We start from the raw sequence: 26,215 nt of genomic DNA on the forward strand, positions 1-26,215 counted from the left end.
ATTTAGGTTCCTATTCCCATAGTCGATCCCGTTAATCCAGTTAATTAATTAGTGCATCGTTTTACGTTATCTTATTATTCTTATTTATTATTATCTTAACTACTTAATTCATTCATTCATTCAATCCTTCTTCAGACTCTGTTTCGCTGAAGCCCATAAATCTCTCATCGTATGCTCCATCTTCCTCTGGGAATCCTTCGAAATCTGACTCATAGTCGCCCTCGGTCGGTGCCTCTTCAGTTAGATGTGGCATCATGTGCTCTGCGAATGAGCGGAATCGCTCGCGGCTGTTTGCAAGATCACGGAGATACTCTAACGATAGATTCGTACACTGAATGTCTTGATCTAGACAGGTTTTCCAGTTATGACATGGACGCCCTCGTTTGAACGGACCAGGAATGTCATGCTGTGATGCAAGCTTTTGTATTTCGCCATCCTCCATCCTCATAACATGTGCCCAGTACAAAAGCCGTGCCATACGGACTTTCTTCACGATCGTACGACCATTGAGGATAGCGTCCGCATCGAACGAGGCTATATCTATGCCGTTCGCGTTGCCACCTTCATGTCGAGAGGCATTGTATATCCCATAGACTACTGTCTGTTCTAGGTCTCGCAAACGATTTCTATTCTGCTTAGTTATGGTCGATACTTTCAGGGCATAGAGAACAATTGGCGTAATACATGTATGATATATTCTCATTGATGTTTCCCACCGTAGTTGGAAGATTCTAATGAACGGAACTATGGCGTGATATGCCCTTAATGCCTTTTGGCAGCGGTCTGACACCGTCTCTCGTCGGCTTAGCGAACTTGTTATGTAGGCTCCCAAGTATTCCAGTTTTGTAACTACGCTCAGTTCAAATTCACTAAATCGGACCAATCTTGGGGTCTCGTGGTTTTCACTTTCACTCAGGGAAGGATCCCGGATTAGTACTTCCGTCTTATTGACATTCAGTTTCAGTCCGTATTCTTGTAAACATGGCCCTATGAACGATAGTATTCTTGAGATTTGGGACGGGTCCGTCAAAATCAATAAAATGTCGTCAGCGTATACACGAATACATGGGAGTTTTATCCGACCATCTTGTCCAAGAAACAGTTCCGGCATCTGGGCTTGTAGTCAACGTAGTGCTTGGTCGAGCAAAAAGTTTTATTCCTCGCACTTTGTTGTGTTTGTCCGTCCTCTGCCCGAACCATTGCAAGGATGTGCGCTCCGTGAGGCAGGCCGATATGATTCTATTGATCAAGTACACCGGGACCCCCAGCCTCTCTAGTGTCTCTGGGACCACACCCAGGTTTATAGTATCAAACGCTTGCTTTAGGTCTAGTGATACTACATAGGTGGTGCGTCCCTTACGCCATCGTTCGTCTAGTAGTTGTCTGACTATATATACTTGGTCCTCCGCACTGCGATTATAGTGGTACGCAAACTGGTAGTTCTCTACATTGTATTCGTCTACTCCTTTGGGTCTAGCGTTCTTCGGAATTGGTACTTGCAGAGTTTCTACCAGCCGCGCGGGAATATTGTTATCTAGCAATATCTGTTGAAGAAGTTGATGTATCCTGTTATGCAAACATTCTGGTCCATATCGTATTAGTTCTGGGCGTACGCCATCGGTTCCAGCAGCGGTTCCATTGCGCAAGGTAAGGCTTATGCGCTCTATATCCGCGAGCGTTGGTCCTGATCCCATGGGCGGTTCTACATCTTCTGGGAGTAGTGCTATATCAGCAGCTCCACTACCTGATTGTAGTTTCTCTTCCCAGGCTCTAATTGGGATGAACGTTGACGTTCCCTGAGTTGTTCTGCGGCGATAATGTTTGAGATAACGAAATGTTAGGCGGACTCTGTCTAGGACTGGATAGTTTTCCAAATTTTGGAAGAAGTCGTGAATCTTCTCCTCCTGGTTCTCCTCGTACGCTCTACTTTTTGCTTTCCTGGCCTCCCGGTATTTTTGTTTTAACGAAGCATTACGCCTGTCTGCAAGCAGCTCTCGCTGTACTCCTTCAAAGATCCGGCCAGCCTTAACACGTTTCGGTGTAGGAGGAGAGCGGGATCTTTTAAGTGTGATAGCAGCCGTGTCTAGAACCGAAGTGACAATGGAGTTAAGCAGTTTTTCTGAATCAACTGTTGATGCATGATCTGAAATCGATAGCTTGTTGCTAAGCATTCTGGAGTATTTTTCCTTGGCTTTGGGGTCAATCGTCAACAATGAGACTTGGTATTGGGGTTGGTCATTGTTTGTCCTGGCTCTTTTTTTTTCCTATATTCGTGCTCATGGCTTTGTTGATTCCCAGTCGTTTGGTTCGTGGATCGATTATGTCTTGAAGTTATCAGCAGCAAGCGGTGATCGGAAAATCCAGACGCGTCTTCTACATAGTTACATTTCGAACTTGAACGGAACTTTTAGAAAATAAATTAAAAAAAAGGTTTTTGTCTTCTTCACCAATTATATATTTTGTTCGCACTTTTATGAAAGTTATTTCTTAAGGCAGGTATTAATTGTGTTTTCATTTATCTGCATTAGTAGTAGAATTGGAGCTGTTTGAAGAATCAAACCCAGTGCGTGAGAGCCCCAGCACAAACCGCTACGTCATCTGAGCCATTAAAGTGAGCTGTTGTCCCGCCTACTGTTGGAGTTTTCAGTGCCAGCTGACTGACTTGAATACGAAACATGACACCTTGATGAATTTTAAATTGGCCGAAAGTCCTGCCAAAGTTCAGGAAAGTCCTTCCGAAGTTCAGGGAAGTCTTGCCGAAGTTCAGGGAAGTCCTGCTGAAGTTCTGCGGAAATTTAGAGGCGTTCAGCCAAAGTTCAGGGAAGTCCTGCTGAAGTTCAGGGAAGTTCTACGGAAATTCAGAGAAGTTCTGTCGAAGTTCAGGGAAGTCCTGCCGAAATTCAGAGAAGTTCTGCCAAAGTTCAGGGAAGTTCTGCCGAAGTTTATGGAAGGGCTGCTGAACTTCAGGGAAGTCCTTTCATTTCAATTCTTGGAAATCAGGGAGGTCCTGATGAATTTCAGGGAAGGCCTGCCGAACCTCAGGGAAGTCCTGCCGTACTTCAGGGAAGGCCTGTCAAAGTTCAGGGAACTTCTGCTGAAGTTCAGCGAAGTCCAGCCGAAGTTCAGAGAAGTTCTGCCAAAGTTCAGGGAAGTTCTGCCGAAGTTCATGGAATTATCTAATTATCTTTAAAATACCTAGATACATCAGAATACCTTCATCATCTTTATTTTGCCCGAGGTTTTGCCCACGAATGTTTAGCAAAATTTCTAGAAATAGTTCTAGGTGTTTCCTGCAATTTGGAGAAAGTCAAGTATGATATTAGATATTTATGAAAACAAAAATGATGGTGTTTGGAAAATTTTGACGTAGACAGGAGAGTTTCCTCAGCGAGATAAAGGGCGAACACGAAATTATTGCGACACATTCAACAGGGCATAACTTTTTTACCATTGGGTAAAAATCAACCAAATTTTGCACACTTTCTCATTGATGTGTATTGTGTACATGCTGTCAAACTCGAAGTCGTGTTTTTCGATTCAACGAAAATGGAGGTGAACCAACGCGAGTTGAGAGAACAAATTCTTTCCAAACACCTGGAATTTCCTGACCTGTCGCACCGCCAGTTGGGAAAAATGTTGAACATTCACCATTCAACCGTCTCCAGAGTGTTGAAGCGGTTCCAGGAGCGGTTGACGTTGGACCACGGCAAAGGAGCTGGAAGAAAACCGGGACCGGAGAACAAAAAGACGGAGGGAAAGGTGAAGCGGATGATTAAAGCAAATCCCAACGTCTCAAGCCTTGATTTGGCTAAAAAGATAGGCATGTCGCAGAGCTACGTCCAGAATGCAAAGAAGAGAGCTGAACTACATACATACAAGGTACAGAACTTCCCAAACCGCGATGAGCGGCAACAATCGACGGCTAAAACTCGGGCACGGAAGCTCTACGAGAAGATGCTGACAAAATATGGCTGCTGTGTGATGGACAACGAAGCGTATTTAAAAGCCGATTTTAAGCAAATTCCGGGGTTGGAATTTTTCACCGGCAAGAGCAAGTTCGATGTGGACGACAAATTTAAGAAGAAGAAAATGTCGAAGTTCGCCTCCAAATATCTCATTTGGCAGGCCATCTGCTCTTGCGGACTGAGGAGTGAGCCTTTCGTGACAAAGGGCACAGTAAATGGCGAGATCTACAAATCTGAGTGCCTCGAGAAGCGCCTTTTGCCGTTCTTGCAGCAGCACGACAAAGCTCCGCTATTTTGGCCAGATTTGGCATCATGCCACTATTCTAAAAGTGTCCTGGAGTGGTATGAGGCCAATTCTGTCCATTTTGTTCCAAAGGACATGAATCCGCCAAACTGTCCGGAGCTGCGCCCGGTGGAGCAGTACTGGGCAATAATGAAGCGGGAACTTCGGAAGAGCAAGAAGACAGTCAAAGACGAGAAGGACATGTTAAGAAAATGGAAAAAAAAACTGAGAAACTGGTACCGGATGACACTGTAAAGACTTTGATGGAGGGCATCAAGCGAAAATGCGTTCAATTTTACACTCAAGGCTCCATCGATTAACTTTTCTTTTGATTTTTGAAGTAAATATATGTATAAAACTACCCTAAAATTTTGGTTTGATTCTAAACATTATAAGAAAATTGGCATGACATTTTCGGTGTCGCAATAATTTCGTGTTCGCCCTTTATTCTTCGGTCGCATAAGTTTTTCATCATCATAATTATGGCTTTCACGAACCTTTCCGAAGCATATCCCGTGTATTCAACCGTTGTTACTATGAGTATGATATCAACGTGTCTCGAGAAACAAATAAGCGTAGTTTTAAACGAGTGTTACGTTAATTTATGTTATTTGTATTAAGTTATTAAACAAGCGTCAATGCGTAAACATTTTACCTGTTGACTTATAAGCAATGAATAAATACCGCATGTGTCGTTAACAGGGACTTAGACACAATAATTGACCGCAACCGGGCTCAAAGGGACTTTTAATTGAACGGATACCCAACTGTTCGTCGAGTATATTAATTTGGCCCAACAAATAAACCCATTCTAGTCTTTGAAATTTGATGGCGACCACAAACTTCGATAGTCTGATTTCAAATATGATTAAAGTTTGCTTTACAAAACTAATGAAAATGTCAATCAGTAATGGACGGTTTACAACGGTAAATTGACATAAATTGCTCAACTTTCAGCAAACATGCAATGCCCACACAAAGCTCATAAGCTTTGTCACTTGCTACAAGCAACAACATGTGGGATAATGGAACTGATTTCGGTCCTATTTGACCCTTCCAAAAATACTGACATTAAACTGTAAATCTGGTTGATCAAATTGAGTAAATGTTCATTCAAGCCTTGTTTCGCCATAATATTTTCCAGTTCAACGTGGATCGCGATAACAATTAATTGTGTTTACACTGTCGGGGTGCAGAATCGATTCCCATTTTATTTGCTCGGCATACAAAGGCTCATTTTAAACGATAATAAAATCATTAACAATTGGTCAATTTAATTACGCCCATTCGAAGCCAAAAGCGATACCTCCCAGGGACCACCTATTTATTCCATCAGCAGACAATTTAATCCCAATAAAGTTGCTGTACTGTTGCAACCGCGCTCAGTGCTGTGATTTATCACGGTTCAGTAAAAGATTAAACCACCCGGACTGTTACAATTTTACTAGAAAAACTGCATTTTATTGCTACACCTTCTAATCTGCTTTTGTTTTGTTAAAACGATTACTCTTCACAGAAACCATATTTTGTTCAAAAGAATTCCACTTTGACTTCCTGCTTCTCTCAGTTTTCCTAAATCTAAAATGGAACCCCGTCCTCGTTCCACATGGTAGTGGAGGAAGGGCGGGGCGGGGTACGTGGACAGTGGCTCTTCCCCATCGATGTTGTGCTATTATTTCTTATACTTAAAAATAGAGACGTAAAACATAACAAGTCATCCGTATCATTGTTTAGCTGTCTTTTCTCTTACAAAAAAGTTAATTACTCTCCTAACCACCCAGCCCAGGTTTTTCGATTTTGTATTCCGATTGTTCGAAATCAAAAACCAAACAAACAGAACAAAATTAAAAAAAGCGAAAAGGGCGACAGGCGGCCGCGTGGCAACCGCCGGCACTCGTTTCCGATACATAGCCCCATAAACTCGTTAACATAATTGATTTTTAATAATTTAAATATTTCATCCATTTGCTAGATTTAATTATTTACAATTTTTCAACTTTCGATACCTCGGTTTGGCGGTTGGATTTTTGTGAACTTTTTATTCGCTCGCTCGCTCTTACTCATTCACGCGCTCTCATTTTCACTTCACCTCGTCACCATTTTCCACATGGTAGGACTACTTGAGAGAGAAGGGCCTGTTTCTGAACTGCGGAACAGTTTGGTTTATTTTTTCGATTTCAATTTTCATAATTTTTAATTGAATTCATTTGTTTAACTCACGCGCGTGCCATGCCACGTGTGAGGCTGCGGTTCTGGTTGAATGTGGCGGAAGACTGACTGGGGGAATGGAACGGAACGGGTAGATGTATGGGATTGCATTATTTTGCAGGGCTGGAAAAATCATAATGAGCCAGAAATCACCGGAGGTATTTTCCGAAAAAGTAAATGGTCCGAGCAGAGCGTGAGCAATCGAGGGGGATTTTTGTGGCGGTTCGTTAAATTTAAACGCAAATTGATAAAAACTTAAAACGAAATGTTGAGTACGACGTGTGGCGGAATGGTTCGAGTAAAACTGTTGCATCTGAGAATATTCGTATTCATCAACATTATCTCTCTCATAAATACTATCCTTTAAGATATCTCCTATTTATTGTCTATCAAAGAGTTTGTATTCTGCTGCCTTTGTCGGGCAAAAATCTCAAATCAATGCTCTTTCCCTCAGTATGGTTGTTCAAATTCGTTTCTTCTGCTTTGAGTATTTTACAATCGGGTGTCAAACACAACACATTGAGCATTCCTTTTCAAAGGGGGGTCTTCTTCGTTTCTTCAACTTGGCAATTTTACGTTTTGATTTCACATTAACCTACTAAAAAAAAAAGATATTGTTTTCTGGAGACGAATCTTTCTCGTCACTTAACCCGCTAATGATATCCTACTGCAACGGGAGGAGCTGCGTCGAATAACAGTAAAAGTAAAAATGTTGTGTGTAGTCTTGTTCAGTAAAAATTGGAATAATCAATTCATCACTCTTAAATCAACTCCGTCACGTAGTCCGGTTGATCCATGGCGGCACCACCGACACCACCATGGAGCTGCTGCACCTGGAAGGAGGACCCTCGAAACTCGTACATCTGTTGGGAGAGACGATAGCATTATTAAAACGTGAAAATTATAGAAGGGGAATGTACTCCTGTGAATGCAAAGGAACAAGCTATGTGTAATAATTCAAATAATGTGGAGAAAGAGATACTACTTTTGAACTAAATACCAGTGATAGGGTGATAGTTTTATTACAGGTCATTAGTGTGATATGCTATTCAGAGTTGCTTGTTGAAAAATAAATCCTGAATTCCGACAAAAAAGCTTCAATTCTCGTTGATAAATAGAAGTAGGCCAGACAATTTCTGAAGGATGACAACTAGGAACCGAAAAATGGTAAATAATTTGATTTTATATTGTGCATGACGTATTTTATTCAAAGCAGATTCTGAACAATTCTCCAAGTCCAGAAAACACCAGGAAAGTTAAGAGCTCTTTAGAGCAATTTCGATTTTTTTTTCTAAAAATTCAGGGATGATTCAAGGTTCTAAAATATTCCAAGAAGTTTTAAGAACATTAGTGAAGTTGTGAGAGTTCCGGGAAAGTTCTGAACTTTGGGGAAGTTCAAAGATCTTTTAATACAAGATTCAAGAACTTCAGGGCAGTTCCTTGAATTTCAGGAAAATTTCGTGAACTTAGATGAAGATCAGAGAATTTCTCGCCAGTTTCATTGACTAAAATAAAAATTTAGGAACTTAACAAGAACGTCAAGAAACTCCAGAAAACTCTAGGTAAATTTAAAGATCTTTCGAAAAGGTCAAGTAGCTTCAGCAAAGAACTGTGAACTTCAGGACAGGGCAGGAAAATTGCGTTGGCCCGCAAAGTGTTTTGAAGTTTTATAATAAGCTGTATTGTCGATAATTTGACCCCCGAAAAAAATCAAAGGGGGGGCCAGGCATCTTAGGCACTCCCATCAGCTACGCCAATTGAGAACTTCGGAAAAAATAAAAAAAAGCTATACGTTAGTTTCATGTAGAGAGTGTCACCGTATGTTATTGCTGTTCAAAAGAGGGTGCTTTCCCGGTAGGTTCTGAAAGTCAAAGTGATTAACCTTCTGTTAAAACAAACTAGTCCATTTTCCTCATATAATTTCCACTCATTGGGTAACAGTAACAGTGATGTTGATTCCAAAAATGAATATTAATCGAAAGGAAAGATACTTTCAACAAAATTTTATAAGATTTAAAATTATTCGGTATATTTTAGAAATACTATTAAACTTTATAAGAAATGAATCACAACACGTTCACACAGACTAACTAAACCATTTGAAAGAGCAAACTTCTCTACCAGATGCTGCTGTTGGTTTGCCTGAATGAGTCTAAATGCACGAGAAATCGACGTTTGAAGCCATTGTTTACATTTGGACCATTGGTCCTTTTCACATGTTGCTCTAGACTTGACTTGACAGTTAGTTATATGTATGGTCTATTTGGCTTTTATTTTGATTCTAATGGCGGTAGGCTCAATCGAGGATAATACGCCAATCTCGAATTATACTCGATTTTGCTAAGCACCATTACCCTTATCCTCCTAAGGCCTTATTGTCCTTTATTTTAATATAGATATAAATTAATTACGCCGAGTTTGGCATATTAGAGAATCTGATAATTTTAATCGAATTCAGCCAAAAACAAAACCTCCCACCGCTCTCACACACACATATGTTTCTTATTCTTCTTCTTCTTCTTCTTATTTTTCTTCTTCTTCTTCTTCGAATTTCAAGCTTATTGCATATCGCATATTAGCTTATTGCGTGCTCTCAACTTAGTGTTCTAAGATGCACTTCCACAGTTATTAATTGAGAGCTTTCGATGCCTGTACCATTTTTGCATTGGTATAATTGTGTGGCAAGTCCAATCATACTTCTATGCCCAGGGAAGTCGAGACATTTTCCAACCCGAAAAATTCCTAGACCAGACCGGGAATCGAACCCAGCCACCTCCAGCATGGTCTTGCTTTGTAGCTGCACCTTTACCGACTGAGCTAAGGGAGGCCCCATGTGCACACATATGCACGAGCATCAAATTTGGATTCGTTGATCGCTGCAGCTGTTTCGATCGCAGTTACAAGAAAGTTGGTTACGGCTTGGTCCCAATCGTGACGTTCTTGCGCGGGTTGCATTTTTTCATCATCATCATCATCATCTTTCTAGACTAAAATACTGAAATCCGATTAACTTTTTCTCCAAATAGTCCACCAGTCGATAGCATTACTTTAATTATGCTGCTTTTCTGGATGAACTTCTAGTCGAAAGTACTGTGAATTTCTAATGGGAAGATCTCAAAATTAATCGTCAGTAGTTCTCAGAATGTCTCCTCAGAAGTTCTCTGAATTATTCGTCGGACGTTCTCAGAAATTCTCTGAAATTCTCCTCGAAATGGAGAAGAAATTATCCTCAGAAGATCTTTTCACTTCTCACTGGAAGTTTTCTGATCTTCTTGTCGGAAGTTCTGTGAATTTCTCATTTGAAGTTTTGTGAACTTCTCCTGGGAAGTTCTCTGAACGAACTATGAACATCTTGTCAGAAGTACTAAGAGCTTCTGGTCGGAAATTCTCTGAAATCCTTGTCAAAATTTATAGGCATTTGTCTTTAGAAAATATTGAAATTTCTCATCGGAATTTCTCTGAACTTCTCGTCAAAAGATCTTTGAACTTAGTATCTGAATTTCTCGGAACCTCTTTGTCGTGACCTGGTTTCGTCCCGGTTGTAACCTGGTTGACGTCCATCCACTCTAAAAGTAGTCAACAGAATCACGAATACATATACATATCATTCCCCGCTCTTCCATCCCATAGCGTCATTATAATCATACGTTCTATCTCCCTCACTTTGCGTCTTGTGCTTTGGTCGTTTTGTAGCAGTACTTCGATTTTCATAACACGAACCACATTCGTGCACGGCGAATGAGAACGACCCAGATTTGAGTTTTGTTCACTCATAATCGCCAAAAGTACAGGAACTCAGCGATGAGTAAAATTTGTCTCATGGTTTCCTGTGGAAAACCTAAAAAATCTGCCGGAAAATGAGGAAATTAACGAAAATATTATTCAGTCTCGGAGTAGTACCAATAGACTGAGTGAATCCAATCTTTACTTTTCTCAAATTCGGGAATTTTTCCCTGGAAAATCCTGGAAAAAACCTGGGAAAACATGAGACAAATTTTATTCATCGCTGAGTTCCTGCACTTTTGGTGATTATGAGTGAACTAAACTCAAATTTGGGTCGTTCTCATTTGCCGTGTGTATTCAGAGCTTTCCGAAATCATGTTCGATCCGAGGGGGGCGACACATCTAAATCTCAAGTCTAGATGCTCAACAAATCTCACACTAGCGAATCAATCTTCGAAAACTCTTCTTTCATTTCTCGCATCTACTTGCATCGCGTATCATCTTTTTGCAGGAAATCTTCAGAATCGTCATCAATCTTCTTTCTATCTACTCAGCGTGCGCGCAGCTAGCCACAGCAATACACAATCTTTTCTGCATCGTAGATAGAGTCGTCCCCCTCGGTTCGATCACTCTTGCGTGTATCTGCCATTTTGCTATTTCATGAGTGTCGACTTCTAGTGCTACCAAATGCACTTTGCCGACATCAAACTAATTAAAGGTAAATTTATGTTTAATAAACTGTTTTCAGCAGTTCTTTGAATTTCTCAACGGCAGTACTCTGAACTTTTCGTCAGAGAAATATAATGAAGTTCTGCAAACTTCAAGGAAGTTGTGTGAAATTTTCATCAAAAGTTCTGCTTACTTCAAGGAATATAAATGAGGTTCTGTTAACTTCCTGGAGCTTCTCTTTAGATCTCTGAACTTGTAGTCGAAAGTACTCTGAATCTCTCGTAGAAAGTTCTCTAAACTTTTCGATGGAACTTCCAAGAAGTTCTGTGAACTGTACTGTACACTATACTTTCGAACTTCAGAGAACTTTAATGATGTTCTATGAATTTAAGGGAAATTCAATGAAGTTCTGTGAATTTTTGAAACTTCAGGGAACATTAACTAAGTTCTGTGGACTTAAGAGAAATTCAGTTAAACTTCAGGGAATTTCTGAGAAAAAATTCCTTCAAAAGTTCTGTGAACTTCTGACTGAGTTTTCAGTCGAAAATTTCCTGATCTTGTCGTTGAAAGAGTTCTGAACTTCTCCTTCGGAAGTTCTTTGAACCTCTTGTTGGAAGTTCTGTGAACATATCGTTTGAACTTCATGGAAGTTCTGTGAACTTTTCGTTGGAAGACATCTGAACTTCGCGTAGGATTGTTAGTGATCGATTTGAGAGTGAGGACTTGTTAGTAACTTAAGAGAGAGTGTTTTGGACCGGTTGGCAAATCACTCGGACTCGTTGATGAGTACGCAAGAGAGGCGCCACCTGACAAATGCAAGCCTGTTCGATTAAAAAGACGGAGATTGTCCGGTAGAGCTTGAAAATCCTAGCATAAATACTCCATACAGATCATTTATAGAGCATCTCGTTTTTGTTGATGGAACAGCCCTGTATTGCAAGAACCTTCAAGATATTCAGATAAGATCGATAAGTAGATTTATAGAACTTAAGGGCAGTTTAGTTAATTTAAGGAGAATATCGGAAACGTCCAACAAGTTCCGAAAATTATTGTATAAAAATTCAGGAAATTGTATTCTTCTTCTTTACATTTCAAGCTCTCAACTTAGTGTTCTAGATGCATTTCCACAGTTATTAATTGCCATTTTGCCTGAGCATAATTGTGTGGTAATTACATAGGTATAGCCAGATGGGGCAGGGTGGGGTCAACTGCCCCCTTAAACCCAGCAACACAAAGGCTTTCGGTGAAATGGCGTTCGGGGAAATGACGTTCGGGGAAATGGCGTTCGGTGAAATGGCGTACGGTGAAATGGCGTTCGGTGAAATGGCGTTCGGTGAAATGGCGTTCGGTGAAATGGTATTCGGCGAAATTTTCCATAGATTTTTTTTGCCCCTCCCTAGCTATAATCCTGGCTTCGCCTTTGGGCAAGTACCATATATGCCCAGGAAAGTCGAGAGATTTTCCAACCCGAAAAACTCCTAGAAATTGAGAGTTGAAGCATGGTCTTGCTTTGTAGCTGCGCTTTGACCGACTGAGCTAAGGGAGGTGGAGAAAAAATTCTAAAACTTCTAAAAAATTCTAAAACTAAGTTCTGATAACTGCTAGAACTTATGGGAAGTTCCGAACATTTCTGCAATATTGTGGAATCTTCAGGAGGGCATGAACAACTTAAAGGTGGATCCATTTGCTTCAGGGAAATAAAAAAAAAACTTCAAAAATATACAGAAAAATTAAAGAAAATTGTAGATCATTTAACACTCCGACTAAGAAGCCTCCGAAAAACGTGTACCGACAAGTTTACAGCTTAGCCATTTATTGGTGAATTTCAAAAATTGTGGTACCTCTAAAATTTCTAGGGTCTTTAGATTATTTTGATGGCAACAATATTAAGAACAGGGTGGTCTACTTTTTTAAAGAGCGAAAATAGTCGTAACACGTTTTTTTTTTATAAAGAATTATGGATTTTGCAAGTGGCTTAAGATCTATAATTTAGATTAATGGGCACAAATGTTCATAATTAGCCAGAATACAGTCATGGCTCCTATATATGGATCCTGTAGACAATGGAATGATCAATTCACGGATAATCTGGATATTTCGGCCTTCCGGGTACATGTTTGTGTCACGACCCTAAACTCTATATTATGTCACAGTTCCAAGAGTTTTCGAGAAAAAATGCGTTTTTTTTTTCACAGTTTCGTGGATGAACCACTTTTACTGATGTTCCGCATCTTCCAAAACACGGTCCAATGACCATCCAGGTCCATGTTTATGTCACGACCCCAAATTGATTCTTATATCACAGTTCCAAGTGTCTTTGAAAAAACCGTGGAACTCTTGGATCAGTTTAATAGATTGCCCATTTTACGGTTGTTCCAGATCTTCCAGACGATGGTCCCATTGCCATACATGTTTATGTCACGACCCCAAATTCATTCTTATATCACAGTTCCTAATGTTTTTGAAAGAAAAAAACTGCGTAGCTCTAGGATCAGTTTCATTGATTGACCTCTTTTCTGGATGTTCCGGACCTACCAGAGGATGGCCCCATGGCCATCTGGTTACATGTCTATGTCATCATCCTAATTTCTTTCTTATACCACAGTTCCAAATGCTTTCGAAAAAACCGTGGAGCTCTAGGATCAGTTTCGTGGATTGACCATTTTTAAGGATGTTCCAAATCTTCCGGAGGACGGTCATATGGCCTTCTTGGTACATGTTTATGTCAAAACCTCAAATTTTTTCCTATATCACAGTTCCTATTATCTTCAAAAAAAAAAAAAAACCACGGAGCTCTAGGATCAGTTTCATGGATTATCCACTTTTCCGGATGTTCCGGATCTTCCGGAGGATGGTCTCATAGCCATCAGGATCCATGTTGTGTCTATCATCACAGTTTCTAGTGTTTTCCAAAAACTGCGGAGCTCTAGGATCAGTTTCATGAATTGACCACTTTTACGCATGTTCCGGATCTTCCGGAGAATGGACACATAGCCATCCAGGTCCATGTTTTTGTCATCATAGATCACAGTTCCTAATCTTTTCGAAAAAACTGCGGATCTCTAGGATCAAGTTCGTGGTTTTATCACTTTTACGGATGTTCCGGATTTTCCAGAGAACCGTTCCGTTGTCTACAGGACCCATATCTAGGAACCATGACTGTTTTCTGGCTAATTATGAACATATGTGCCCATTAATCTAAATTATAGATCTTAAGCCACTTGTAAAACCCATAACACCCCTTTAAAAAACGTGTTACGACTCTTTTCACTGAAACTTTTTTTAGTATCAGTCAAACATCACTTCAAAATATGTTAATATGTTTTTTAAGATTAACTCGGATCGACTTGCGTTCGCCGACAAAGTTGTTGGGTATAAACATTTCTATAAGGATCTAAGACTAAACGGTGATTGCAAGTTCACAACGCCACCACATTTTGCTAATTTTAACCTATACAAACTTCAACCCGCTTGAGAAACGGGTAAATATTGACCGATTTCGCTCAAATTTGGACCAGAGCCTCAGTGTGGCATATGAATCAAGTAGCTCCGTTCACATGAATGTCAAATTTATCATTGCCGGGTGTTTTTTTTTACCCATCAATATGGGAATTTTTGTAATCGGGATGACGTCTGAAGATCGATAATTTATATGCGATGCCATTTCAAATTCAACATGACGGCATCCGGTTTCAGAAAATTGGGAAATACGGTGAAGTACCCATCAATATAGGTATTCTTGGAATCGAGATGGCTTCTAGAGGAAGAAAATCGATATCAGACGCCATTTTTAAATTCAAGATAGCGGCTTCCGTTTTCAGAAAAAAGTGGGAAATACTGTCAAATACCCAAAATATAGATATTTTTTGAATCGAGGCTGGAAATCGATAATCGAAGCCATTATGAAATCAAAGATGGTGGGTTCCGATTTCAGAAAAACTACAAAGGACAGCCCTATGGGATTGTACGCAATGGTGACGTAGGATTACGTGGTTTTATATAATAAATCTTAAATGTAAACTGCAGCAGGAGCTTGTGTTTTGTGTAGGAATAGGAATTTGAGCGGGGTTCTCTCTGATTATACTCTTTAGTATGACGCGCTTGACATAGATGGCCCGCAGCGACTCACGAAGAGCTCCTGATTCCGATCAATAGCGGTGCGGCTTCTTCCTCCATCTATGGATGCTCATGTGGGCTGCAGCTCGTTGCTTGCAGGCAGCCTTGCGTTGTGTACTGGAAAAGACCACCACTCACCACGCGTTTGGTGAGACCGGATGGAATTCAACTTTGAAATCTGTGTTAGTTTTTCGCAGGCAATCGATGATAATTTTTACTATCATAGCAACAGTTGCACATTCGTGCAATTTTCAATGGTAACATTTTGGAAAATGATAAAGTCTTAAATTTAACAGATGCGTAGAAATATATCTTATCGATTGGTGATAAAATTATTGAAATTGGTCCAGGGGCAGTTGAGTTATTAACGCTCGAAATCTTTCATAATTTTGTTACATATTCCATTTTCGGTTTTAACAAAGTGTACCCGCATATAGAAATCACAGACGTAGTCCTACGTCTTAAGTGGGAAATACTGTCTAATACCCATCAATATAGGTATTTTTGGAATAGAGATGGCTTCTAGAGGAAGGAAATCGATATCAGACACGATTTGGAAATCAAATATGACAGTTTCCGATTTAATAAAAAAGGGGTAAATACTGTCAAATACCCATCAATATGAGTATTTTTGCAATCGAAATAACGTCTAGTGAATGAAAATCGATATCCGACGCCAGTTTAAAATCCAATATAGTGGCTTCCGATTTGAGGAAAAGTGTAAAATACCCTAAAATATGGATATTTTCGGAACGGGGTTGACACGCATCTACCCGATGTCCACTATGTTGTAATTCAAAATGGGATCTGATATCGATTTAAGGCATCTACGCTTAGTTCCCGTAGTACCCCATTTTGTGGGTATTTGACACTTTTTTTTTTTCTGAAACTCGATGGCCGCCATCTTGGATTCAAAAATGGCATCGGATATCAAATTTCGGCATCTACAGTTGTGTTCAAAATTGTCAACTTTGACATGATGTAACTTTGTTAACTTATGATCAATTGAGCTTAAACGTTTGCCAGAGAACTACAAATATGTTGAATTTTACGATTACAAAATACCAAATTTTTGAAAGCACCTGTTGGAAAGTCAGACACTAGGTAAAATTGTTCAAAATAATGTCAATTTTGCTTTCAGAGGGTTAAGGACTGTTCATTAAAGAAAGTGGATACCTTATCAATGGTTTAGGGTTAAAACGTAACGAATAATTGTGAACTTTCGCTCAGTGTGTAAAAATATTGTTTATTATTGCAGCACACCTGAAAAAAAAAGTGAGAAATTTCGAACGATGAATCGGATTAGCTTATCAACTCGCCGATTCATTCTGCACAAATGGTTTTCCGAAACGTTGGCGTTCTGGGTGCAAAAAGGGGGCATCGGACCTGAAAAAAGAGCTGGCAGCAGTACGCCTCTTGAAATAGCATAAGCGTGTTCCGTTCGTAAAATAGCCAAAACATTATACAGTAGCGTCGGAACTGTGCAAAATATCAAAAAAAAAGTAACGATATCAGAACCTACAGGAAGCAAAAAGCACCCACAAGAACGGATTCACAGAAAGATTCTTCGAAAATACGGTCACGAAACTTGTATGACGTTCTCCTTCAAAAGCCGAACCGGCGTATTTTAATGGACGCCGAGACGTACGTCAAATTGAATACCAGTACATTTCCCGGGCCGCAAATTTTCAACGCTGAGCAGAGGACAGATTTGAAAAAAAAAAAAGTTTTGGTGTGGCAAGCCATTTTCCCCTTTGGCTTGAAGAGTTCTTCGTATTTCTACCCATCTACCGAAAGCATACGGATCCTCCATTGTTTTGGCCGGATCTGGCATCTGCTCACTATGAAAGGAAAAAGTCGATTTTGTCGAAAAATTCGAAAATGCCCCCAACTACCCTGAACTGCATCCTATCGAAAGATACTGGGCAATAATTAAACGGCATCTTAAGAAAGATGGAATAGAAGCAAGCTCTGTGGACTACTTTAAGAAAATTTGGTCTGCAGCACAACGGAAAGTTAAGAAGAAGGTTGTGCAGAATCTAATGGGCCGGATCAAGAGAAAAGTCCGAGCGTTCTTCAGAAATAAGAAGTAAACATTCAAACTCACGTGAAATCGGATATATGTATGTTGATTTTCATTTATATAAAGTAAACTTATGAATTTGTTCACAAATAAATATTTTCCTTTGAGAAACAGGTGTCTACTTTCATTAATGAACAGTCCTTACAATTAGTGATTTTAGCTGTAAGGAGCAATCGCGATGAGTCAGCGCTCATCGTTATAGCTAATCCCTAATTGAGATACTCTGTGTCCTATACCACATAACATTACGTGGAACTTCGTGCTAATTAACTGGCTAAAAGATGACCCCTTTTTGTGTTGTTGTTGTTGTTGTGGTACAATTGGTATAGTTGGCCATCGATCTGTCAAAATACAATTTTCGTGATAACAACACTGAGCGTACATAAGGACCAATTTCAAAAACGTAAACAACTGTTTCTTTCGTGAATTTCTCGTAGTTCAAATTCAATCCGATTCTATCGGAAAGGAGGACTCTTCCTCTACACAATCGTCGTGGTGGTTTACTTGAGTGGTTTGTCATGCTCGAGAAAATCGTGGAAATGAAAGCAGATATATGGTTGCATGCTCAGTAGGCATTGACGAGGACGACGACTCTGCAACTCTTTACTCCTATGGTAAAATCCCACAAGCATCGGCCAGTCTGTACATGAAGTCTAGCGGACTTTGTCTTATCTCTTCACTCCACCATGGTACCAGTGAGCCGCCGTCTTTTCACGCATAGATTGACAGTATCTTATGGGATTTTCATAAGAGTGGAAGGGTAGGGAAATTTCCACCATGTTTCATGCACAGACTGACGTTTGCTGATGATATTTTACCATAAGAGCACAGAGAACAGACATCCAAGTCAAATTCCTAAAGTGTGTAAGAAAATTAAACTGCTAGTTTGAATAGACATTTGAAATTAGCAATATCGTGGTGGCGCTAGTGTCGCTGCCCATCGACGTCTATGACCGGCAGACGTCATTTTAATATAAATGTCAAAATTGTTGTGAGCAAAACATTGTTTGTTTAAAACCTATCAAAACATGGGCCGTAAGTGCGAGTTTCATTGGTCCACAAATAAATAAGGTGTTACCAAGCGGAAATCTTTTCACAATTTTCCTAAGGATGCTAAATTGCCCGAGCTAGAGGAGATTTTCTTCTCACGTGGAGTCCAACCACTTTCAACGACACATTTATATTCAGACCACTTCCTCCCGCAGGTTTTTCGAATTCATGGATGAACGGATGCATGGTATTTTTTTTTCCTTTGGTTTATTTTTTCCGTCGATCTTGTTTTCCGTGCTGAGCACCAATGCTACCGACGTGCCAGGAAGGCAGCTCCCACACCTGGACTCTACCTATCGACCCATCAACGCATGAACCGGGGACCAACGGCTTTACTTCCCATCCGAAGGAACGCGTGATCAGAGATGTTATGCGTCAGAACATCCCGGCGGCGCCGACTGGGATTGAACCCAGGCCTGCTGGGGTGAGAGGTAATCACGCTTACCACTACACCACCGGCGCCTTTCGGATGCATGGTAAGCAGTGTTCAAATCTTACTACATTTTTCTGAATTTAAATGAGGGCTAATTAGAGTTCACACCTTCACTCAATCATTTGAAGATGCGCCGCCAGTGAACTTAAAAAAAAGAGTCAGTTTTGCTCCTGACTGCTATGCTCAGTCAAAATATGAACGAAAACCGGTTGTAGATCTACCGGAAACTGTAAAAGAGCTTAGTATTTTATTCCAAAATAATGGTTCCGCAGAAACTCGATTGATTTCCATTGTTTTGTCATGTTTGTTTTGAACTGATTTGACAGTTCATTTGGATACACGGTCAATAAGATCAACCCAAAGTTTAGTTCAGATAACTCATTAATCGCACTTTAAAGCTGGGTTTAAACAGGGCAAGTCAATTGATCAAGTCAGTTGAATTCAACTGACTTGAACGCGAATTGAACGTGTAAACCATGCCATTCAACTGACTTGATCAACTCACTTGAATTGAAAAAAGTTGAACCAGGCTCAACTTTGCAAGCCAATTGAATTCAACTGAGTTGATCATTTAACTTGCCTAGTCTAAACCCAGCATAACTCAAGTCGCAACATTCCGTATGGTGGCGCTAGTGTTTAAACGTATTTTAATTTTAATTCTTACACTTAATGTTTCGATAAATTTGTTTAAGCTTGGATGTCTGTTCTCTGTGATAAGAGTAAAGAGTTACAGAGTGGCGGAAAAGGTGAATTATAAATTGCCATGGCAATGCGGCCATTCTTTTTTCGACTAGCTCTACGGGGGGCTTATCAAAGGATTTTTAACGTAGGACTACGTCAGTGATTTCTATATGGGGGTACACTTTGTGAAAACCAAAAATGGAAGAAGTAACAAAATTATGAAAGATTTTGAATGCTAATAACGCAGCTGCCCCTGGACCAATTTCAATAATTTTATCACCAATCGATCAGATATATTTCTACGGATCTGTCAAATCTAAGATTTAATAATTTTTTTTATAATGTCACTATTGAAGCTGGAATTAGGGCGTAACAGCTTTTGTTAACAATGCCTTCTTTGAGATGATGTCTTCAAGGTCAAGGCTCGCCCACGCAAATCAACATCACCGTTAGGTAGGGTAAGACTTCCTCTACCCGACAGCAACGTTAGTTTGCGTGGTCGTACCTTGAATTCCTAAAAATCATCGAGAGAAGTCATTGTTTACAAAAGCTGTTATGCCTAATTCCAGCTCTATCTGGATATGTTTAAATCTAACATACCATGTACTTTAAGGCACCATTGGGGGTGATATTTCAAAAACCAAAGTCGGTCGCGGCATGAAAGTGGTCTGATTTTGATCCAGAAATGATGGCCAATCGATAGAAATATTGCACGAATGTGCAACTGTTGCTATGATAATTAAAATTATCACCGATTGCCTGCGAAAAGCGATTTCCCTAACACAGATTTCAAAGTTGAATTCCATCCGGTCTCACCAAACGGTGTTTATTCAATCACCGCGTGGTAAGTGGTGGTGTTCTCCAATACACAACGAAAGACTGCCTGCAAGCAGCGAGCTGCAGCCCACATGAGCATGCACAAAAGGAGAAAGAATCTACACTGCTATTGATCGGAATCAATAGCTCGCCGTGAGTCGTCAAGCGCGTCAGAGAGAACCCCGCTCAAATTCCTATTCCTACTCAAAACACAAGCTCCTGCTGCAGTTAACAAATAAGATTTATTATATAAGACCACGTAGTCCTCCGTCTCCATTGCGTACAACCCCATTGGGCTGTCCCTTGTAGTTTTAACTAGTATTTTCAAGTCGGTCAGAAGCCAATCAAGAGATCTATTAACCAATAATGTTGCCTATTTACAAATGTAATATTTCTTCGTCTCTTCGACCTGGTTGAATTGCATTGTATTCATTACAGAAATTACGTTAATTGAATGCTACTTACTGCAACCAATTTGTAGATTCAAGGATTGTTGTATGTTGGAAAATGGTTCACTGTTCTTTTAGTAAGCCAACTTGTGAACGTTTTGATTGCATCACGAAATATTCTGTCGATGGATGTTAACGTTTGTATTAAAAAAGTTGATTTTTTTTTCTAAAAAGGCTAGAAATAAAACTAGGGTAAGTGTTCCAGTTTCTGATCCTTTAGCCGTTCCTGGTAACTTTGAGACTGCTAGCTGGAAGTCCCAGACTGGGACCTTAGTCATGCTGTTAGGATCGCCTTTTGGCTTTTCGATCAACTTTTCCACGTTTTTTAGTACAACGTAATTGAAGTAGAGCTTTGTGTTGGGATTTGAGCAATAATGTTCATTTGACCGCAGTTGAGAAACATATCGAGGCATGAATCCTTGGGTATTACAGGTCAAAATTCTTGTGAATGGAACGATGGTCAGCATAAACCGCAAAATTTTGCTTACAGCTGGTATAATCAATTTGACAGATCGATGGCCTACTATATCACTTGAAATTACTGAAATGGGGTCGATTTTTGATAGTCGAAATCCACATATCAAGACCAACAATTGAAATGGCCTCAACTCCATTTTGTAAACAAACCTTGTAATGCCATTTTCTCGCGAACCGAAACCTACATTCGCAAACCTACACCACAATCGGGTAGAGGAGAATTTCCCCTACCTGTTCATTCTGTTGTTTTGCCTTGGCGGACTTCGGTTCGCGAGAAAATGGCCTTACAAGGTTTGTTTACAAAATGGAGTTGAGACCTTTTCAATTGTTGGTCTTGATATGTTATGTGTCTATACGTTCTCTTTCTGCATCTTACAAATATAAAATATCGTTATAATATCTAATAGTTTCATAATTCCGAATAACATAATTTTAGCAGTGATGAGCAATTGCTTGTCTACAAGTCTAAGAAAGTCAATAACAAATACTCATCATTAACACGGACTAGCAATTCACTAAATATGAATTTGCAAAGACTTGTAAAATCCTGAGAAAATTCTCCTTTGAGGGAGCACTAATTAGGAAACTAGTTACATTTTTTGCTAAAAAATACTTAACTTTGCTGGAACAGATAAATGCAGCAAAGATTAAAAGCCTAACTGATTAAAATTACAGCCTGATCACTCGAAGCAAAGAACTAGATATTGAATCAAGTGCCATCTATATAAATGTTTCAATCCCACCTCAAATACGACTTTCAATAAAACTCACTGTGAAACGAGTATCATTCCGATTGATTGCTAAAAATGCACTCTCACACACCCCCCATTGAAATCATGTTTTACATGTTACGAAAAACCGAAACACGCTTTTCCGAGAAACCCTCCCTCGCCCACACCACCCAACCTAACAACTCACCGAAGGTGCCCTGCTATTTCGCAGTGTCGCATAATCCGACATTTCTCCGCTCAGACCGCCTGCAGGGCCACCACCGCTGCCGCCGCCGCCGCCGCCAACGCCAATCCCACTGGTGCCCAGCACCGTGCTCAGATTGGACGCATAATTGCGTGGCTGGATGGTGGCGTACGTGTTATCGCCACCCCCCTGGGACAGTTCCGGGTACGAGTCCCGTCGATCCAGCCCGAGGACCAACGCTTGCTCCTGCTGTTGCATCTGCTGCTGCTGCTGGTGCTGGTGGTGGTGGCTGGCCATCGACGAGGATGTGTTGTTCGAGTTGTTCAGATGCTGGTGCTGTTGCTGTTGCTGTTGCGTCAGTTCCGGCTCGGAAAACACTTGCATCGTCAGTTCCTGCTCTTCGTAGAGCTTTAATTTTCTGATGGTGGAGACAGAAAAGAGGAAATCGAAAATCGATTGTGAGTCTACTGGAACAAAAAAAAAAAGAAAAAAGGAATGCTTGGTCCTATTGACTTACTGCTCAATCCAAAGTGGATTCTCGGTCGTATTTAAATCTTCGATAATCTGCTTTTTGATCAGGGCGTCCTTTCTTCTGGTCTCGTTTGGAATCGTGATGACCCTGTTTGCGTAGGTGAGAGTGGGTGGGAAAATGAAATGGAATAGGAAATGCGGAAATACGTTCAGCACAAAGCGCTTTTGATTTTGCACTTTAATTACAGCTTAAAGAATGCAAAATCGAAAACAGAGTCTGGAACGGTACTTACCAATGCTTGAGACAGCAGCACAGTACGATGAAGCTTACGGCACCGACAAACAGCACTATCAGAAGAGCGATTATCGCAGCCAGGGCCAGGTCGAACTCGTCCTGTACGTTGGTTGCGTAAGCCGGGACCACGTTCTCGATCGAAAAGCCGGCATTGTAATCCTGTGTATCGAGGTACAAAGCGAGATAAAATGCATATCGTTATAAGTGAAGTGGATGAGCTCGGGTGCAGTGACAGGATGGGCTCTCAATGGGTATCAGACCATACCAGGACTCTGAAGCGGGTTTGTGATGATGCTTCAGGGCTGTGCATGGTCACACACACACACTCTTCAATTATACAGGAAGGGGTGGGGGGGGTCGTTTGAGACCATTAATGACATCGTCATTGTTTTATGCTTTGTGTGTTTGTGTGGCCGAAGCGAATCGGTTCAATTTTAATGGATGCTTGGTGCAGCGCATTTGCATTTTAAACGTTATTTACATTGAATGCGTTATTTGGAAGCGTCACTCAGGGAATGACTGATTTAAAGTGCCTTTAATGATTGATTGAATAATAATTACCAGAATGATTTTTTACATCTCGCGTCCATTCCTAACTCACCTGTAGAAAGTCGTACTTGGCGTCGATCTCGCGCAGAATCTCCTCCACCGGGACGATCGTCTGCGAGCTCATATCGATCGCATGGAAGTACATATCGCACCAATCCATCCGGATCCGCCCGAGGCCGTCCACGTGGTACCGGATCTCGTCCACAATGATCAGCTTCTGCGTCGCATTCGACAGCTCCGAGATGATCTCGTCCCGCTCCATGTGCACCTCGGACGGTGGCCGGGACAGAATCACCCGCACCAATTGTTCCGGATTGAAGATCCAAACGTACACCTTGGCGGTAGCAACCCGCTCCGGCGATTCGACCTCCTTCGCCACCACTTCCAAGATAAACCGATCCTGATTGTACTCCGCCATGTAGTTGGCCGTCGTTATGCGGCCATCCCTGCTGATTGCGAACGGACTCGGCACGATGCTTCCCGTCGTTTTTGTAGCACCATACTTGTACAGATAGGATCCACTGATGAAAAGCTCCATCGTTGAATTAACTCCCAAGTCGTTATCCGTAGCATTGACAACCGTTACCAGCTCGTTGATCGATGCCTTCGAACTCACGCCAGCATAGTAAACTTCCTGTTTGAACACCGGCGGATTGTCATTCACATCCAGCACCGTAATCCACACCTTCGCCACCGTACCGTCCCGCTCCAGCTTCTTGATGTTCATCATCATGCGATCCCGCGAGGTAATCAACAGATCCTGCTTCTTGCTAGCTTGTATGTACAGCGCGAAAACATCCGTGTCTTCCCGATCCAACGTCTTGTTGGTGTAGATATCGCCGGTGAGCTTGTCCACGTAGAACGCTCCGTCCTCGTTGCCCAGCAGCATGTAGTAGTAGATCTTCGGATCGGGACTATCGTAGAAGGCCTGAATCTTGCCGATTCGGATGTCCCGGGGGCTGTTCTCAGCGATGAAGAACTTGTACGGATTGGAAGCATCGGGGAACTCCGGGTGGTTTTCGTTGACATCCACCAGCAGAACGGTGAGGAAACGGAGCGTCTCGAACCAAGCCGGCGTTCCCTGGTCCCGGGCAACCAGTATCAGTTCGAAGCGGGATTGTTTCTTCCGATCCAGAGGCTTGCGGATGCGCAGTTCGCCGGACATCTCGTTGATGACGAACTCGTCCGTTTCCTGGACGTTCTGGTTGTTGACCTGAGGTGGTGGGTGGGGGGTAAAAATCGACATTAGATAGAGTTCTTTAAATAGCTATAGTTAAGGAGACCAAACAATATTCAAGAACACCAAGATTTTAAAGATCTGCTGGGTAAATCCAAGAAGCTCTTTCATGTGAAGATAAAAGCCTTCTAGGAAGAACCGAGAGGTTTTCTAGGAAAACTTGGAACGTGATCTGGGAAACCTCGGATTGTTTATCTGGAAAGACCTGGGAAGTCGTCAGGAAGTGTTTCCTACTCGGGACATCCCGGGAAATTTATCAATGAGGTTTTCTGGGAAGACCAATGAGATCTTCTGGGAAGACCAATGAGGTCTTCTGGGAAAATCAAAAAGGTCTTCTGGGAAAATCAAAAAGGTCTTATAGGAAGACCAATGCGGACTTCTGAAAAGACCAATGAGGTCTTCTAGGAAGACCCATGAGATCTTCTGGGAAGACCAATGAGGTCTTCTGGGAAGACCAATGAGGTCTTCTGGGAAGACCAATGAGGTCTTCTGGGAAGACCAATGAGGTCTTCTGGGAAGACCAATGAGGTCTTCTGGGAAGACCAATGAGATCTTCTGGGAAGACCAATGAGGTCTTCTGGGAAGACCAATGAGGTCTTCTGAGAAGACCAATGAGGTCTTCTGGGAAGACCAATGAGGTCTTCTGGGAAGACCAATGAGGTCTTCTGGGAAGACCAATGAGGTCTTCTGGGAAGACCAATGAGGTCTTCTGGGAAGACCAATGAGGTCTTCTGGGAAGACCAATGAGATCTTCTGGGAAGACCAATGAGATCTTCTGGGAAGACCAATGAGGTCTTCTGAGAAGACCAATGAGGTCTTCTGGGAAGACCAATGAGATCTTCTGGGAAGACCAATGAGGTCTTCTGGGAAGACCAATGAGGTCTTCTGGGAAGACCAATGAGGTCTTCTGGGAAGACCAATGAGGTCTTCTGGGAAGACCAATGAGGTCTTCTGGGAAGACCAATGAGGTCTTCTGGGAAGACCAATGAGGTCTTCTGGGAAGACCAATGAGGTCTTCTGGGAAGACCAATGAAGTCTTCTGGTAAGACCAATGAGGTCTTCTGGTAAGACCAATGAGGTCTTCTGGTAAGACCAATGAGGTCTTCTGGTAAGACCAATGAGGTCTTCTGGGAAGACCAATGAGGTCTTCTGGGAAGACCAATGAGGTCTTCTGGGAAGACCAATGAAGTCTTCTGGGAAGACCAATGAGGTCTTCTGGGAAGACCAATGAGGTCTTCTGGGAAGACCAATGAGGTCTTCTGGGAAGACCAATGAGGTCTTCTGGGAAGACCAATGAGGTCTTCTGGGAAGACCAATGAGGTCTTCTGGGAAGACCAATGAGGTCTTCTGGGAAGACCAATGAGGTCTTTTGTGAAGACCAATGAGGTCTTCTGGGAAGACCAATGAGGTCTTCTGGGAAGACCAATGAGGTCTTCTGGGAAGACAAATGAGGTCTTCTGGGAAGACAAATGAGGTCTTCTGGGAAGACCAATGAGGTCTTCTGGGAAGACCAATGAGGTCTTCTGGGAAGATCTATGACGTCTTCTGGGAAGACCAATGAGGTCTTCTGGGAAGACCAATGCGGTCTTCTGTGAAGACCAATGAGGTCTTCTGGGAAGACCAATGAGGTCTTCTGGGAAGACCAATGTTGTGGTGGATACGGCCCTGCGCAAGCAATGCGCAGACGGACGATAAAATGTATGTAAACAAAAAGATCAGCATAAACGCGATCACGCCACTCGGGCAGCGAACGCAGTTTGTGCTGATCCAGCAGAAAGGGTCACGTCCGCCACCG

General features: G+C 41.5%; 1 protein-coding gene across 3 annotated transcripts in view; it reads right to left on the reverse strand.

Annotated features, from left to right (window-relative positions):
- Nucleotides 1–5,681: 5,681 nt before the first annotated feature.
- Cad87A (cadherin-87A) overlaps nt 5,682–26,215 on the reverse strand; it is a 727,611-nt gene continuing 707,077 nt past the window's right edge. For all 3 annotated transcript variants that reach the window (XM_065228518.1, XM_065228520.1, XM_065228519.1), the window contains 5 exons: nt 23,236–24,396; nt 22,633–22,793; nt 22,386–22,487; nt 21,872–22,286; nt 5,682–7,319 (listed from right to left, as the gene is read on the reverse strand). In XM_065228518.1, coding sequence (XP_065084590.1) covers nt 7,218–7,319; nt 21,872–22,286; nt 22,386–22,487; nt 22,633–22,793; nt 23,236–24,396 — 1,941 coding nt within the window. In that variant the 3' untranslated portion in view covers nt 5,682–7,217. The remainder of the gene's footprint in view (nt 7,320–21,871; nt 22,287–22,385; nt 22,488–22,632; nt 22,794–23,235; nt 24,397–26,215) is intronic.

This window comes from Ochlerotatus camptorhynchus, unplaced genomic scaffold (genome assembly GCF_037179485.1).
Source record: "Ochlerotatus camptorhynchus isolate MF236.1 unplaced genomic scaffold, CSIRO-AGI_Acam_v1.1 ptg000292l, whole genome shotgun sequence".
Classification (NCBI taxonomy): Eukaryota; Metazoa; Arthropoda; class Insecta; order Diptera; family Culicidae; genus Ochlerotatus; species Ochlerotatus camptorhynchus.